Genomic DNA, 17,392 nt, shown 5'->3' with positions numbered 1-17,392 from the left:
CTTCTGAAGATGGTCTTTTGGCTGCAATGAAGGTGCAAGTCCTGTACTACTAGAAAACAGCCATCAGCCCTTCCTATATATTTTTATCAAGGCTATGTCGACTCAATCTAACCAATAGAATTCAGTTGCCAAAATGCCAAAGTCGTGTGTGTGTGTGTCTGAGGGGGGGACCCTGATGTAAACAAGACGAAAGTCTTTCTCTGGTCTGCATCCCCTTAACAATTGTGTGTATTGAGCCGTACTGTATTGTACCCATTATGCAATCTGTTAAAACAATTTTCAATCAATCAATCAATCAATCAATCAATCAATCAATCAATCAATCAAACGCCATGCCAATTAAACTGCATAATAATGTCCCTGAAGTAGAACTATTGTATACTGATGTGTTTCCGACAGCGCCCGGCTTTATTCTCACAAATAAATAAACAAAATCAAATATGGAAATTATGTTGTAGAGGAGGAGGTATCCAAGAGGTCGTGGTTAACTTGGCAACTCGTGCCACGTGGGGAGGACTTTGTCACGTGACGTTATTGAATAAAAACAAACGTCACATGACTTTAGTGTTTTTCCCCCAAGATGGCGGCGGTGGTGTTGCAGTTGCTGGCTGCTGTCACTTTCTTGCTCATTCAAAGTAGTGTTTCAGGCGTTCCCCTCGGCCAGCATGTCCACGAGACAGCCTCCTGTGGATACCAGGTCGGTTGTTTTGCTATCCCGGTGTATGTTAAATCTGAGACATATCATTAACGCTACACACCACGCTTAGTTTGTATCATCTGATCTCACCTCCGTTTCGTATTACTATTAATTAACACTGCGGCGTGTTTTTGTTGTCCTTTTCGCAGCAGCATCAGCGAGCTTTTGAAATGATGACAAACATAACGCAAATATACATGTTTGTAAATAGCTTCCTTGTGTTTTTAATACTAGCTGTACCTTCATATAGCGGCAATGACGTGGTGGTGTAGTAGTAGTAGTAGCAGCAGCAGCAGCTGTGTGTGCGTGTGCGTGTGTGTGTGTGTGTGTAAACACAGCATAATTTCAATGCTGATTATAGGTGCTAGTGTTTAGCTAGTGATGAGCAGCAAACTCTCATTGATGATGCGGTCTGTGTGTGTGTTGGTGTGTAGTCATGCCATGCCACCAAGCCCAACATGTTGAACGTGCACCTGGTCCCCCACACGCACGATGACGTCGGCTGGCTCAAAACCGTGGACCAGTACTATTATGGAGGTCAGTAACTCGCAGCTCTACTTCCTTCCCTCGCTGCTGACTCGTGTCCTCTTTTGCTTACTAGCCCTTTCACTGCCACACGACAGAAGGTTAACCCTTTTCTATCACACAACCGACGGTCGCCGTGAAAGGGTTAACCGGCTGTTGTGTGGCAGTGAAAGGGTTCCTTACGTGTATTGTCGCAGTGAAAGGGTTAACAGTGTGCGGCAGTGAAGGGGCTAGTGATGACTGTTCTCACTCTACGGCTGTGGTTTGTAGTCTGCGGACTCTGAGCCTCTTTCTTATCATTGTGGTGTAACTGAAATGTGCAGCATTGCAAAGTGATTGTGTTGCAGCTACTGTATCACATGTTGTCTGTCTGTGTGGGAGCATGCCTATGTTCCCACATTTAAAAAAAAATTCACTCAAAATTAGGCCTTATGTTCTCACAGCCCAATGGTCCCACAGCCATATGTTCCCACATTTTTTATTTTAATTTTTTTTTATTGATCTTTTTCCTCCGATTTTCTCCCATCCCAATGTTAGTCGTTATGCCAATTCCCAATCCCCTTCCTGGTCGCTGCGCACTTACCCCCCACAGTCGGTCTGGGAGAGTGGAGGCTATCATGTGCTTCCTCCGACACACGTCTAGCCAATCAACCGCTTCTTTTCACCTGGCAGCGCGGACTCTCACTGAGAGGGTGTAACGTGTGGAAGGATCACACTACCCCCCTTAGATCCTATCCGCGCTGAGCAGGCGCCCCGACCGAACTGTAGGAGTCGCTGTACGACGCGTCTATATTAAAGGCAGCCCAAGAGTGCTTCCGCATTCCCCTGATTGGCCCCGGTAACGCATGCAATGCGCATTTTCTTTTTTGCCACTCACTAATCGCAAATACATATTTATCCAAACGAGGACCAGATTCACTCATAACGCCATAACGTTATTTCGCGAGCCCAGCTGTCAGAAACTGTACATTGTAACGTTAACACAGCCCAGCTGTCAACTGTACATTGTAACGTTATGTTATTTCGGGCGTTTTATTCATAATGTTATTTCGCACGACGCTACATTGTAACGTTAACACAGCGCACCCTAACTGCTTGTGTATTCTACAGTAGCAGCGTTTTAGAGGTTATTTTGTACAGTACCTTTATCTGCACTGAAACATACATTTCTACAGTACATGCAGTTGTTGAGGTAGATAACCGTGATTATGTTTATTTATTTATCTATCTCTCTGTGAGCAAAACCTATTAATATTACATATGTGTTGGCGGAATCGCGTCAATGTTTGTTATGAATAAAACGCCAGAAATAACATAACGTTACACAATGGGCTGTGTTAACGTTACAATGTACAGTCGTGCGAAATAACGTTATGAATGCCCGAAATAACATAACATTACAAAGTACAGTTGACAGCTGGGCTGTGTTAACATTACAATGTACAGTCGACATTACAATGTACAGTCGCGCGAAATAACATTATGAATGCCCGAAATAACATAACGTTACAAAGTACAGTTGACAGCTGGGCTGTGTTAACTTTACAATGTACAGTCGCGCGAAATAATGTTATTAATGCCCGAAATAACATAACGTCACAAAGTACAGTTGACAGCTGCGCTGTGTTAACGTTACAATGTACAGTCGCACGAAATAACGTTATGAATATAACGTTACAATGTACAGTTTCTGACAGCTGGACCCGCGAAATAACGTTATGGCGTTATGAGTGAATCTGGTCCTCGTTTGGATAAATATGTATTCCATTTCCGTGATTAGTGAGTGGCAAAAAAGAAAATGCGCATTGCGTGCGTTATCGGGGCCAATCAGGCGAATGCGGAAGCACTCTTGGGCTGCCTTTAATATAGACGCGACCCGGACCCACCCCGCCAGCTTTCCCACCCTCTAATACAGCCAATTGTATTAGTGTGAACGGCCAGCCAAGCTGGTGACAACGCCGGAGCTGTGAGCTGGATTAGAACAGGCGAATCCAGCGTCTCCGGTGTTGGTGACGAACGCAATCTCCGCTACGCCACCTGACCGCCCTCATGTTCCCACATTTCTAAGATTTCCCCCTCCCACTCAAAATTAGGCCCAATGTTCCCACAGCCCTATTTCCCACATTTCCTTTTTCATACATTTGTATCTGATTTTACCCCCCTCTCTCTTAATTTGGTAGCCAATTACACCCAACCATGGGGCTGTGGGACCATAGGGCTGACCCCCACATGGGTGATATGAGTTACTTAGATAGCTAGTGCTTGTGTGTAACGCTGAGAAGACACTTCCTGGTTGATAACAACCTCCCCAAAGAACTGTCAGCATAGGCACTAACACAGGCAACACCTCTTTGGAAGGAGAGGTGTAAGAGCTGGGGAGATTTAGCTAGTTTCTAGTCTTCAAGACAACATATTAGAATAGAAGCTAAAATGTATCATTGCACATCATGATATACATTATTACCAGTCGTATGCTTTGTGTCACTGACCACGGTAAAACATTGGCCAACACATGTATACAATAAGAACTGTTGTTGTAACTTAATAGGTCAGGTTACATGATTAATGTTGAGTTATATTTCATATATGTTAATATTTATTATTGTTTACACATTTGAAAGCAAGGTTGGAAGAGTGTTTGTTTATTATAGTCAGAGATCCTATTATTTACATTAGTCGCCACATTAGTTGGTAGAAATAAAAGTCCCAGAATGCCTTGTGTCTAGTAACCACTGCCTGCTGTGTCCATTTATAGTGATTGAAGTTGCCGACTGAAGACAGCGTATGTGAAGTAGATTGTAACGTGCACCGGAAAACTTCTATATAAAGGACACTTTCGTATTATAACCCGATGTTTGGACAATCCGTTATTTGGAAAGTCGTTATTCTACAACTGTTTATATCTTTAGTGCTTTTAAATGCTTACAACCTCACTTTATAACAAGGATTCCATGGCCCTGTGTGGTCATCATTGTGCCTGACGCATGGCTGTGAGTGATGTTTAAAAGCAGAGGTGAATTGCATTGTGTGCATGTGAACGCATTCGTTTTGGCATGCAAAACCACAGTATAGGCTGCTACGGCATGCATCAAAGTCCCAGTAGTTCCTCTGTGTAATCTATGCACTTCGATTTCATTGATATCTTATCTGTCATTTGATGACATCTAGGACCGCCTTAGGAATAAGGGTTTTGTAATACTATCTCTTGGGTAGACCATTTATCTTTTAAAGGGGAACTATCTTACCAGGGCTGTACACTGCGATGATATCATCGCGAATTGCCCCTTTAATTGGCCGTTGCGATTGGTAAATATTATCTGGGGGCGGGCTTGCGAGTAGTGCTTTCAAGCCTTGGATTCGCATTTCACTCCTAAATTATCCAAGGCGTGTGATGACGTCACTCACGCGAGCTGAGCAGTGAGCACTCAGCAGGTATGATCAGCGGGAACAATCGACTGAGCACTCACTCTGATAGGGCAAGTGTACCGGTGGAATATGTCCCCGCGTCGGCAAAATGTCAGGCTGAACTCGCGATGCATCTTGTTGTAGCGTCTTTGCATCATCAAAAACCGATGCATTGATATAATTTCCTCTCATCCACTTGTCAGCAGTGCACTGTGACTGCACACACACACAGCAGATACTATTGCTTCGCTACTACATATAAGGCGAGAGCCGCGTCACAGTTATCAACAAACAGTGGAAGTCGAGGAGACATGAATAGAATTGCTCAACATGCTAACGCTAGTAGCCTCTGGCTAACGCCAGTTAGCCGTTCAGCTAACGCTAAACTAGTGTCTTCTAACTAAAGTGACTCTGCAACACCAGTACCATTAGTGAGGAGGGGGGGGTATATTGAAGACGCTTGACAACAGGGGTTCAAAGATAACTTCACATTTATTGGTTATTCATTTCTTAATTATATCGCTTCATGCAATCCATCCAGGCTGGCTGCCTCCGTGTTGTTGACATAATGGAGCTACGGTCGTCGGAAAGTATAGACGACGCATCCTAGTGACCTAGTCTAGTGTGTGACATCATCAACTGTCGACGACAGCTCAGACGGGGACTCTCTCTCTGTCTGTCTGTCTGTCTGTCTGTCTGTCTGTCTGTCTCTGTCTCACACACAAATGGCTTTATTGGCATGACGTACTTCTACATGTTGCCAAAGCAATATTAAACATGGATTACAAACAGATATAAGTACATACAAAATATCATTGTAAAATATAGTATATACAAAAATGTTCATCATAAAATAGAACATAAAATATTACGGCATATCTCTCTCTCTCTCGTGTGTTTTTAGCTAAAGTGGATAGAAAAGACAGTTTATGCAAAAGTCTTCTTAGGCACCCAAGAGTTTTTATATAAATTGTCTTACAGTAGATTCTTTTATTTTTAATAATAATATAAGCTGCATATAAGGAATACAACCAAATCCTCTGTCATACCATAAAATTGTATTTATTATTATTATTATTTTTCATCGTGTTGAATCGCATCGTATCGCCCCGAATCGCATTGTTGAATCGAATCGTATCGTATCTCAACAGGGGGTGAATCATATCGCATCGCCCGGTGCTTCAAATGTATCGATAATGTATCGTATCGTTGGCACCGTATCGAGATGCACATCGCATCGGCCTCAGTGTAGTATAGGGCCCAGCTGCAGCTCCGGAGAATCCTGGCCGTAGCTGGAGGCTACTCAGTCAGTACACACAGACAGTGGAGCTGGTTGCATATAGCGAGCATTTAGACTTGTTGCGTGGTGGCGATGTCTCGCAGATAATACAACTACAAGTATGATTATATAATATATATATTTTATTAAAAAAAAATTATATAAAAAATTTGCCCCTAAAAAATATTTTTTGCCCCTAAATTTCTCATTTAGGGGCAAGTGTGCCCCTAGTGAAAAAGCTTAGCGTACAGCCCTGCTTACTATTTCTTTCACTATTTGGGCAATTTTACACAATTCCTGTGAGTCTATGGAACACATCTGTAAGGTTTAAAAAATATATATATTCATTGTTTTGTATTTCTAAACAAGTACTCTAGAGCAGGGGTTCCCAAACTTTTCAGGCCGCGACCCAAAAATAACGGGGTCAGAGAGCCGCAACCCCCACTATTATAGGAGGTAAACATTTTTATTTTTATTTTTTTAATAAATGGAAATGTATGGTTGAAACATGCACACGTTCAAACGCGCACACACTAATAAGCATGGAGGCTTTTAAACGGGGCCGGACTGGGGAAATCATTCAGGCCAGGAAATATAGTGCAAAATATAGCCCCAGTCAGGCCACTTTTTAAGCAGGGGGTCCCCCACCAGGAATATTTTTGTTACAAAGACTTAATTTCCTGCATTCTGGTGCAGGAATTTTTTATTTGTACCCTTTAAATGCCAGTGTTTGTGATGGCATCACAAATTATTGTTAAAAAACAGGCTAGCATAATATGATTAGCAACAACACTGATTTTGATGGATTTTCAGTTTTTTTGTAATGTCAGATTGAAAACAATACAATATTTTATTCAACTTCAGCCCTGATCATAACACCACATATTAATTTTATAATTCTAACCCTTTAAATGCCAGTGTGTGATGGCAAGTATTTGCAATATATCAAATGCAAAGTAGATTTTTCTGGGGGGGATTATTACAGGCTAGCATGTGTCAATGATTAGCGACAACAGTTTTTTGTAAGGGTCCCGCCTCCACCAATCACATGCGGCTCCTTTTGTGTGTGTGTGAGAGAGAGAGAGAGAGAGAGATAGTTCTCCAACTTGTGTGAGTTGCAGTGATCTCCTCGTTGTTCCCCACCTAGGTTATCTAACTATTGCGCTGCTGCAACTAGAAACACTTTCCTGGTTTGCTTCTAAGTTCAGTGGCCCGACTGAAAAAATTTAAATAAAAAATAATAAAAAAAAAAAAAAATTTTAAATACCCCCCCCCCCTCGCTCCATATGAGCCTCTCTCTCTTCCTCTCTCTATCTGTCTATCTCTCTCTCTCTCTCCCTCTCTCTCTTTTGGGGAAGTGCAAGTGTCTGTCTGTCTAAAACCGCTTTCTCGAGTCGCGATGCAGGGCGACTCGGGGAGAGACAGAGGAGAGATCGCTCCATATGAGCCTCTCTCTCTCCCTCTCTATCTGTCTCTCTCTCTCCCTCTCTCTCTTTTGGGGAAGTGCAAGTGTCTGTCTGTCTAAAACCGCTTTCTCATTATTTCCACTCGCTCAGTTGTTGAGCGAATTGTTGATTGTGGGCGGTGGCTACAACCACAGAAGGAGCTGATGTCACAGGTATGGTAAATTCAGAACGGCTTAGTTCACTGGGGGAGGACCTTGTCTCATCTGAACTGGAGGACTGCACAAAAATGACAATCTGAGACATAGACAGTGTTGATACAACCCCACATTGCTAGGAAACAATGCTAAACACTGGAAAAGGCTATTTATAAGATGGTTCCGCTTTAAACCCAATGTACCCGCTCCTGTGATGCCTCTCCTGTGTGTGTGTGTGTGTGTAGACCGTAATGACATCCAGCATGCAGGTGTTCAGTACATCCTGGACTCTGTGGTGGACCAGCTCCTGAAGAACCCGGACAGGAGGTTCATCTATGTGGAGACGGCCTTCTTCTATCGCTGGTGGAAGCAACAGGGCTCCAGCATGCAGCAGACGGTCAAACAACTGGTCAATGAAGGTCAGGGTTCGCACAAGGTCCTTGAAGTGCTTAACCCTTTCACTACCACACTACAGAAGGTTAAAGGGTTAACCTTCTGTACTGTCTCAGTGAAAGGGTCAACAGTTTGGTACAGTGGTAGTGAAAGGGTTAACGTGCTTGATTTTTTTACAAAACAAAGTCAAGGCCTGGAGTTCCTGAAACAGCCAATTTTTTTAACAAGGTGCTTATAAAGTCCTTGAAATTCAAATCAACTATTCGCATTGAATGTTTTGTTCATCCATGATCAAATTGTTCTGAATCAACAAATCTTTTTTTGTTCCGTTTTAATCAAATCTGACTAGTCGCTGTCTCGCTCGCTCCAACTGCTTTTCCTCATTTCTTCTTCGTGTGTGATGCTCTAGCTTGCTCTAGCTGGCAAGCAGGCCAAGAAGATGCTTAAAAAAACAGCATTTAAAAGTGAATTGTATCCTTTGAGTGGCATCCTTGAAAATGAAAAAGAGTGCTTGGAAAAGTACTTAAGTCCGTGCATTTCATTTAGAAATGTCTGTGGGAACCCTGGGTATATAGATGGACACACATACTGTGTATGCACCTGTAAACTCACGCACATGTTCACACACACACACCCATACACACACACACACACACAATCTCTCATATTAATTTGCAGACATATACACACAGGCTTTATAAAAAATTATCTCTGTTTTCAAATGATCTCACATTTTTGAGTAGTTTATTGTGTTCTGACTTTACTAAAGTACCATAAAAGGTGTTCAAGTTCTATTTTCATGAACATCATGTAAACCTTTTGTTATAGGTGTGTGAAAGTGTCATTTATTGTACATGAAAGGCCTTGCATAACAGCCCCTTTCTCTCAAACGGCAATGAATAAGATGTTTCTCATGTTTTATTACCATTACCCCCCCTTCTCTTTCTCTCTTTTCCCCCTCTCTCTACCTCCCCCCACCCTCACCCTCCTTCTCGCTCTCGCTCTCTCTCCTCCCTCTCCCCCTCCCTCCTTATTACTCTCATTCCTATCTTTTCTCTCTCTCTCTGTCCCCCCTGCCTCCCACCCTCTCTCTCTCTCTCTACCCACCCTCGCTCGCTCTCCTTTCGTTCCTCCTTCCCCCCTCCTCTCTCTCTACCCACCCTCTCACTACTTCTCCCTCCTCTCTCGCCCTCCTTTCGTTCCTCGTTCTCTCCCCCCTCCCTCCCTCCTTCTCACTCTCTTTCCTATATTTTCTCTGTCCCCCCTCCCCCTCCCACCCTCTCTCTCTCTCTACCGCCCTCCCTCTCTACCCACCCTCTCGCTTTCCTTTCGTTCCTCCCTCCCTCTCTCCACCCCTCTCTCTCTGCTCCCCCCCCCCCTCTCTCGCTCTCCTTTCGTTCCTCTCTCTCTCTACCCACCCTCTCCCTCCTCTCTCGCTTTCCTTTCCCCCCCCCCTCGCTCTCCCCCTCTCTCTCCCTCCTTCCCTCCCTCTCTCTCCTTTCGTTCATCTCTCTCTCTCTCTCTCTCCCAGGTCGTTTGGAGTTTGTGAATGGTGGCTGGTGTATGAGTGACGAGGCCACCACCCACTACAGCGCTGTCATCGACCAGATGACCATGGGGCTGAGGTTCCTCAACCAGACGTTCGGGCCCTGCGGTCGTCCCCGCGTTGCCTGGCACATCGACCCCTTCGGACACGCCCGCGAGCACGCCTCCATGTTCGCACAGGTAGCCATTAGGCCGTCAAGCTTTTACAAAGAGACTAAAGTGCACCAATTCCTTTTAGTCTCTTCAGCCGATATTTAGGATTTCACCATTTTTTTTTTAACCCTTTCACTACCACACTACGTACCAAAGGGTTAACCCTTTCGCTGCGACAATACAGAAGGTTAACCCTTTCACTACCACAACCACACTGCAGAAGGTTAACCCTTTCACTACCACACTACAGACTGTTAAAGGGTTAAAGTTGTATTGTGGTGTTTTTGGGGGAGACATTTTTAACTTGTCCTCAAAGGAAAATTGGGTCCTAGGGACACAATGGACCTGTCTCAAACCCTGCCCCTTTTCTTGATCCTCCAATCACAACTGTCGCTTACCTCGGACAAACCAAGTTTGTCCGAGGTAAGCGACAGTTGTGATTGGAGGATCAAGAAAAGAGGGCAGGGTTTGAGACAGGTCTATTTAGTCTGAAATACTTATCTATTATACAAAGTGTTTTGTTTACACGACCTAGAAGAATTACATGTGATCGATTATTATGAGGGCTCGACAGTGACTATTTCACTCGTATTTTCCCCTAAAAATAGATATGTGCCAACTGGAAACGATTATTTAGGAGCACAGAGGCTTCGCGTAGTGGGCGTGTCAATGTGCAATGGACCTGTCTCAAACCCTGCCCCTTTTCTTGATCCTCCAATCACAACTGTCGCTTACCTCGGACAAACTTGGTTTGTCCGAGGTAAGCGACAGTTGTGATTGGAGGATCAAGAAAAGAGGGCAGGGTTTGAGACAGGTCCATTGTCATTTCATAATGAACAGAGCAGAGCGGACCTTCAATTCTAGAAGCAAACTAGCTCTTCCGCCCTGCGTTTGAAGGCTGTGTGACAACGTCTTCTCTCGCGAGTCGCACAGTTTCTATGTGTCCAATGGTCTAACATGCTTTGCATCCTCGCCATTCTGGAATGCCCACATCGCGCTAAAACCTTATGTAATGTTAACTGTTGATGTAGACTCAGAAAGCTAACGTTAGCTCCTAGCAGCCTGTTGATGTAGCCTACACGTTAACACTTTGGCTGCCATGGGTTAAATTCATTATCAACCGTAGGTTGCCGGCTCTATTTGTCTATGGAGAAAGTCCCCTTCTTTGCAGGGCTATAACTTTTTAAATTCTATTGCTACATTGCCATTATTAGGGCCCATTCAAAGTCCTATATGTATTGTTCATTGTGTAGCAACGTTAAACTTTTTCATTCACATATTCATAGTAAAGTATGGTCTAATGTATAAGTATGTTTTCATCTCTTTCTGCAGCTTTCTCCAGAACGTGATCTATAGCCCCAAATACATTATATTGATGATGCAATACAGTTTTATGGCAATCAGCGCGATATAAAAAATTCCAACTAGACGTACTTCTAGAAGTTACTACACGTCATCTGATGTTGACCGGATGGGCGAGGGGGCGTTTATAATTCCGTGGGCAGCGTTATACCAATCATCTAATGTGGGTCAAATGTTGATAATAGCAGTTAGTATCGAAGACGCTAATTTTACACGCTAAAACTCACCCCAGTCTCCGCGCGCCGTTGGGCGATCATCGTAGAGTAGAAATTTTACCATTATGGGATGTCGATTTACCCGGTCCATCTCCAGCTTGTATAATGGTATATACGTCCAAATCATGTTGTTTATCGAGTTATTGGCAATCGATCGCTATGTAGTGTGTCGAGATCGAGTCCCGGGACCTATTAGCGAGTGCCCGGAAGTAATACGGCCGACCAGCACAACCTCTACGGCACTTCCTGTTAAGCGTTTGCGCCGATCGGCCACCAGATGGCGCTCCTGAACCGCCAGAGAGCTCAGTGGGTCCTCCTGGTGGATCTCAGGCCAGCGGAGGGGAAATATGAATCCGATCCCAGATTTTTGAAATATTGATATTAAAGACGCTGTAAAGCGTCTTCGGCAACTTGAGCATGGCCGGGAATGACGTGTTTAGGCGTTTTCCGGCAGCCAAAGTGTTAACGGTAGCTCCACTCTAGCAGCCCCCTCCCTCCGTCTCCCCATCCCTCTCTCTCTCTCTCTACTAACAATCCTGATTTGATTCTTGAACCTATTTCATTAAAAAGGAAGATATTGATGGACATTAGCTATAGTATAGCTCAGCAGCTTTAACGGAATCATTTTATTATTTTTATTATTTATGTTTTAAGTTAACGACGACAAAAAAAAGCCAGCGGTGGACCTGTTACAAAGATGAAAACAGGAATGTCCAGTCGTTGGTTTTCTTTTGAATCAAATCTTAATTTCTTTTATTTTCTATTAGTTACAATTTCTAGTTCAGTTCTTTTCGTTCAGTTCAGTTCAGTTCAAAGTAATTTTACATTCTGTGTGCTTGACGAGCCACACCACATAATCACGGCTGTTTCCAATACAGCAATCAAGTCGGTCATATGCAATTCAGCACGGCTGCAGTGTTTAGACACTGCGTTGGCAGGAGCTGTCCACTCTTGAGTGGTGCTGAAAGACATGTGTTATTTTTGGTGGCAAACAAGCATTACACTTTTTTTTTTTAAACTTAAATTTTTATTAACATTTATAGACAAACAACACTTACACAAAAATGGAACCCATAATACAACATTGTTAAACAGACATAAATAATAAAGTACAAAAAATGTAATACAATTGTAATGCCCAAAAAAAATGAAAAATAAAATCAGAAAATACTAACTAAGTCAAAAGTGTGTGACATGGGTTCAGAGACCCTCCTTGAACCTCTTTCCTCCTTTACCCTTCGCCCTCTTGTGATGCATTTGGTTCTTCCTCTGTGATGTCGTTTTCGTTCCCCTTGTAATCCTCCCCAGCATTGCACTTTCATTGTCATTAAAGTAAATAAAACAAATAAAACAAAACGTTATCACCAATTAACTGTGTATTATATTTGACTTTATGAGTCTGTAATGAAAATGTATATCTATATAATAGTTGCAACAGGACCTACATAACAAACGCTGTCACTGTTTACTTGTGTAACTAAGGACATGATTCCTTTTCAAACTGTTGATCAAAAGGGCTTTAAAGACATGGTCAAAGCACTGGATCCAAGATATGCGTTACCTGCCCGCAGACACTTGAGAAAAGGTTTTGCATTTTTCTATTGCAGTTTTGCACAATAAATGTTCTTAAAATACCTCTGTACTATGTGAAATATGTCCTAGTAATACAAGAGTATAGTAATAGCTGCCATACCAGTGTTTACCCCTTCAGAAGAATAAAAAAAAAAAAATTAAGATAAATGAATATACCGTGATATATACCGTTACCATCATCATCATTAGGTGGCTTCTTCGTTCCGAAGGTTGCCTATCACTCTCCAACCCAATCTGTCCCCACTTCTTCTCTCCAACTCCGTGACTCCGCCTCTCACTCCACTCCAATCACAGACGTCGTCTACCCAGCCTCTTCTTGGTCTTCCACTTCCTCTCTTTCCATCCACCTTCCCCATCACCACCTTCTTGAACATCTCCCCGCTGGATCCTCTCAGAACATGCCCGCACAACTCCATCTTTCTCTTTTTCAACCTCTCCAGCAGCTGTCCTCCTTGCATATCCGCTCTTCTCAGTACCTCCTCATTCTTGATCTTATCCTTCCATGTTATCTTCAGCATCTTCCTCAGTGTCCACATTTCAAAAGAGTCTATTATCCTCTTTGCCTCTTCATTCAGCGTCCATGCTTCTGCTCCGTATGAAAAGACTGACATAACATACGTTTCCAAAATCCTGGTCTTCGTTTTCCAACTTATGTTTCTTCTCAATAATTCTTTATGGTTCCAGAATGCGCCCTTTGCAATTCCGGTTCTTCTCTTTTTTTTTTTTTTATTGGTCTTTTTCCCCCTCCATTTTCCTCCGATTTTCTCCCATCCCCAATGTTAGTCGTATGCCAATTCCCAGTCCCTTCCTGGTCGCTGCGCACTTACCCCCCACAGTCAGATCATCTGGGAGAGTGGAGGCTACCACGTGCTTCCTCCGACACACGTCCAGCCAATCACCGCTTCTTTTCACCTGGCAGCGCGGATTCTCATTGAGAGGGCGTAGCGTGTGGGAGGACCACACTATCCCCCTCACGTCCAATCCGCGCTTAGCAGGCGCCCCGACCGAACTGTAGGAGTCGCTGTTTACAACGACCCGGACCCACCCCGCCAGCTTCTCCCACCCTCTGATACAGCCAATTGTATCAGTGCAGACGGCCAGCCAAGCTGGTGACAACCCCGGAGCTGTGAGCTGGATTCGAACAGGCGAATCAAGCTCACAGCTCCGGGGCTGGTGACGAACGCAATCTCCGCTCGACCACCTAACCGCCCTTCCGGTTCTTCTCTTAATGTCCATGTTAGCTCTTCCACCTTCACTGATCCAGCTTCCAAGGTACATGTACTCCTTCACTTGTTCAAGTTTTTCTCCATCCACCTGTATTTTACAAACAGTTCCTGGTGTTTTTTCAATGATCATTACTTTAGTTTTCTTTGTGTTTAGCGACATTCCATAGTTTTTGCATTCGACATTCAGCTTATTCATCATGTCCTGTAGATCTTCTTGACAGTTACAGACTATAGCAGTGTCATCCGCGTATCTTATATTGGTGATGTTCTCTTCGCCAAGTTTTACTCCTTTCCCTCCTCTCAGACCTTTTTTCATCAGTGATTCACTGTACATATTAAAGAGTACAGGGGACAAGATGCATCCTTGTCTTACACCCTTCTCCACCGGGAAGTCTCTTGATTTCTCCTTTCCTATTCTAACATTAGCCTTCTGCCTCCAGTATAAGTTGGAAATTATTCTTCGGTCAGAAACTGGTATTTTGAATTCTTCCATTGTTCTCATCAATGTTGTATGTTCAACTCTACCATCTATGCTTCAAATTATAACGTGATATAATTTTTTTTATCTACTTTTTCTCCCATTTTTCTATTTTTCTCCCATCCCAATTTCGTATCGTCCAATTCTACCCTCCCCTGTCTCGAACGCTGTTAGGCCATGCCTCCCACAAGCCGGCTGCAATGTGGACGAAGCCTTGCATCACGTGTCCCCTCCGGTACTCGAGGAAGCAGCCGTCGCATCTTTTCACCTGCACAGCGCAATCTGTCAGCGGCGGGGGTCTGCGTGGGAGGGACACGCCGCCCCCGTCGCTTCCTGATTCTGCTGCGCAGGCGCACCAACCAACCTGTAGGAGTCGCTGTCCACAACGTCCGATCCCCACCCATCAGCTTTCCCACCCCTAACACTGCCAATTGTGTTAGTATGAACGACCAGCCAAGCTGATAGCAATGTGGAGAGCTGGGCTCGAACCCAGCGTCTCCTGCATTGGTGCCGAGCGCCTTGCCCACTACACCACCTAGCCGCCCCACCGTGATATACATTTTAGACCATACCGTCCAGCCCTACCATTGGGCCTCATTCACGAAGCCATATAAGAACAGATTTCCTCGTATTTTGTTCTTAATTAACTAGCATTTATTCTTATTTTGTTAACTGGGATTCAGCAATGATTTCTTATTTTCGCTTTTCTCTTGGGCAAGACCAAATTCTAAGAGTGGTCGAGAGCACTCTTACCCATATAAAAAACTCTTACCCAGATATAAAAATAAAATGCCTACCATTGGCCAATTGCCCCCAAATACGACTTTAAAAACCCAGAACCTTTTAATAATAATAATTATTATAACTTATTGTGTGCGTTCTGCTCCTGAAATTGATTATATATTGCTGTTAGAACAGTTGGATGCTCTGGCTGCCCAGGCCGTACGCATATTTAGGCCCAGTCCACATGATCACAGGTATTTTTGACACTGAGCTTTAAAAAAAAAATCCTCCGTACACACGTGGTTTAAAAAAATAACCGCATACTCTCGCAACTGTAAAATCCGCTACTGAGTGATGTAATATACATGTAGTACAATGCCAAAGCAATAGGTGGCGATGTAAGTTCAAACATGAAGGCCATTTCAACCAATCAGAAGGGTTTAGCGTTAATACCAGAACCTCCGCTGGCGAGCGCGTCGCCGATGTCTTCGTGTGGTTGTATTTGGGGTAGCGAACAGGAGCGGTAGCCTTCTTCGATGCTCGTCCAAGCGCCTCCGTTCAACTGAACATGACATCCATAAACAGCCGACAGCATACCAATCAGTACCGGCAACTTCCTCACTTCCATTTTAGTTAATCTAAACAATCACGTAACCTCCCTGTTAACCTTGCAGCCGTAGAAGATAGCTGGCTCTGCTCTAATCTCTCTACCACATGTTCGGTTGTTATTGTTTGCGACAGGCTGCCGTAAACATGGGAAATAATTGCGACAGCTCTGCCGTAAACACTGGAAATAATCTCTGTTACTATGTCCACACGCAACCACTGAAACCGGGATTCGCCCAAAACTTCACCCTGGACTCCGGTTTCAAATAATCACGGTTGCAGTGTTCCAAAAACCCGGTTGCGTGTGGACGAACAGTGCAACCGCAAACATTAAATCACGGTTACATAAAATCCCACGTTCGTGTGGACTGGCTCTTAGACTAGAGATCGTCTAGATCAGTCTAGACTTCTTGTTTATGCGGACCACTAGATTGTTATCAAGAACATTTGCTGACCACCTCGTATGCAAACAGTAAAAATAAATAAACAACTGACTTTGACCCGCACTGCATTCCGTTGTCTCTGAATGGATTTGAGAGAGACGTTAAGAATGGGTTGATGAATGCGGCGGTGGCTTTTCTTATTTTTCTCTTAACAGACGGTTAAGAAAAAATATATAACTGAGTATTGGTGAATGAGGCCCAATGTTTCTCTAAATGATTTGTACCATTCTGAGGAGAACCGGTTAGTGCAGAGAGGGACTTCCCAGCCTTCAATCTTCCTAATGGCTGAATTTATCTCTTGTGTGACTGGGCTAATTAGCTTTGTGTTTTGATCCCCAGTTACCTTTGGTAATGGGAGGGATTAAGACATTTTTCCATCCGTGTGTCTTATCTATATTTTCGTTGTGAATATTAGGTTCTTATAGTATTGTCTCGAAACGGCTTTGGATATCCTCCCATTTTTCCTGATTTTAATTTAGTTCTGGGATTTTTCTTATGGTGTTCTCAGTTTGTTGTTTTCTTGGTCTATAGGCTAAAAGGTTGACTGATTTTCCAGCCAATTCATAGCATCTCTGCTTAAGGAATATTTTTTTGTATTTATTATATATTTAATACATTTTATTCTTTTGTTTTCTTTAGTTCTTGTTTTATCTTGGGTTCTCTTGATTCTAGTTGCTTAAATTCACTTTCCAGATTCTTCAGTCTCCTGTTCTGCCGTCTTGATAAATGCTGATTTCGCTATAATTGTTATTCATTACTTCATTGTGTGCCATAGCACAGTCGGGTTCAGAAATATATATATATTCTTTGCTGCCATTTCCTCTAATCAGCCCAAAGAATCAGCCATTTTTATACACTGTGCAGTTACCCTTCATGGTCGAAGGATGCCAATATTCCATAATGTAATGTAAGATAACAATCACTCTGTCAAACTACATTCAGATAGATTTTTGCAGAGATGCTAGGTCTGTAAACGGACATGTGTTTTCAGGGTTCGCACAAGGTCCTTGAGGTGCTTAAAGTGCTTGATTTGGTCTAGGCCTGGAATTCCTTAAACAGAATTTTTTTTACAAGGTGCTTAAAAAGTAATTGAAATTCAAATCGACCATTTGCATTGAACGTTTTGTTCATCCATCATATAATAATAAT

General features: G+C 43.3%; 1 protein-coding gene across 1 annotated transcript in view; it reads left to right on the top strand.

Annotated features, from left to right (window-relative positions):
- The first annotated feature begins 581 nt into the window (after positions 1-581).
- man2b1 (mannosidase, alpha, class 2B, member 1) overlaps positions 582-17,392 on the top strand; it is a 121,140-nt gene continuing 104,329 nt past the window's right edge. The window contains exons 1-4 of the mRNA XM_084318130.1: positions 582-697; positions 1,132-1,234; positions 7,752-7,925; positions 9,431-9,624. Of these exons, the coding sequence (XP_084174256.1) occupies positions 1,156-1,234; positions 7,752-7,925; positions 9,431-9,624 (447 nt within the window). The 5' untranslated portion in view covers positions 582-697; positions 1,132-1,155. The remainder of the gene's footprint in view (positions 698-1,131; positions 1,235-7,751; positions 7,926-9,430; positions 9,625-17,392) is intronic.

The sequence above is a fragment of the Notolepis coatsorum genome, assembly GCF_963971535.1.
Source record: "Notolepis coatsorum genome assembly, chromosome: 7".
NCBI lineage: Eukaryota > Metazoa > Chordata > Actinopteri > Aulopiformes > Paralepididae > Notolepis > Notolepis coatsorum.
This window is presented reverse-complemented; position numbering and strand designations above follow the sequence as displayed.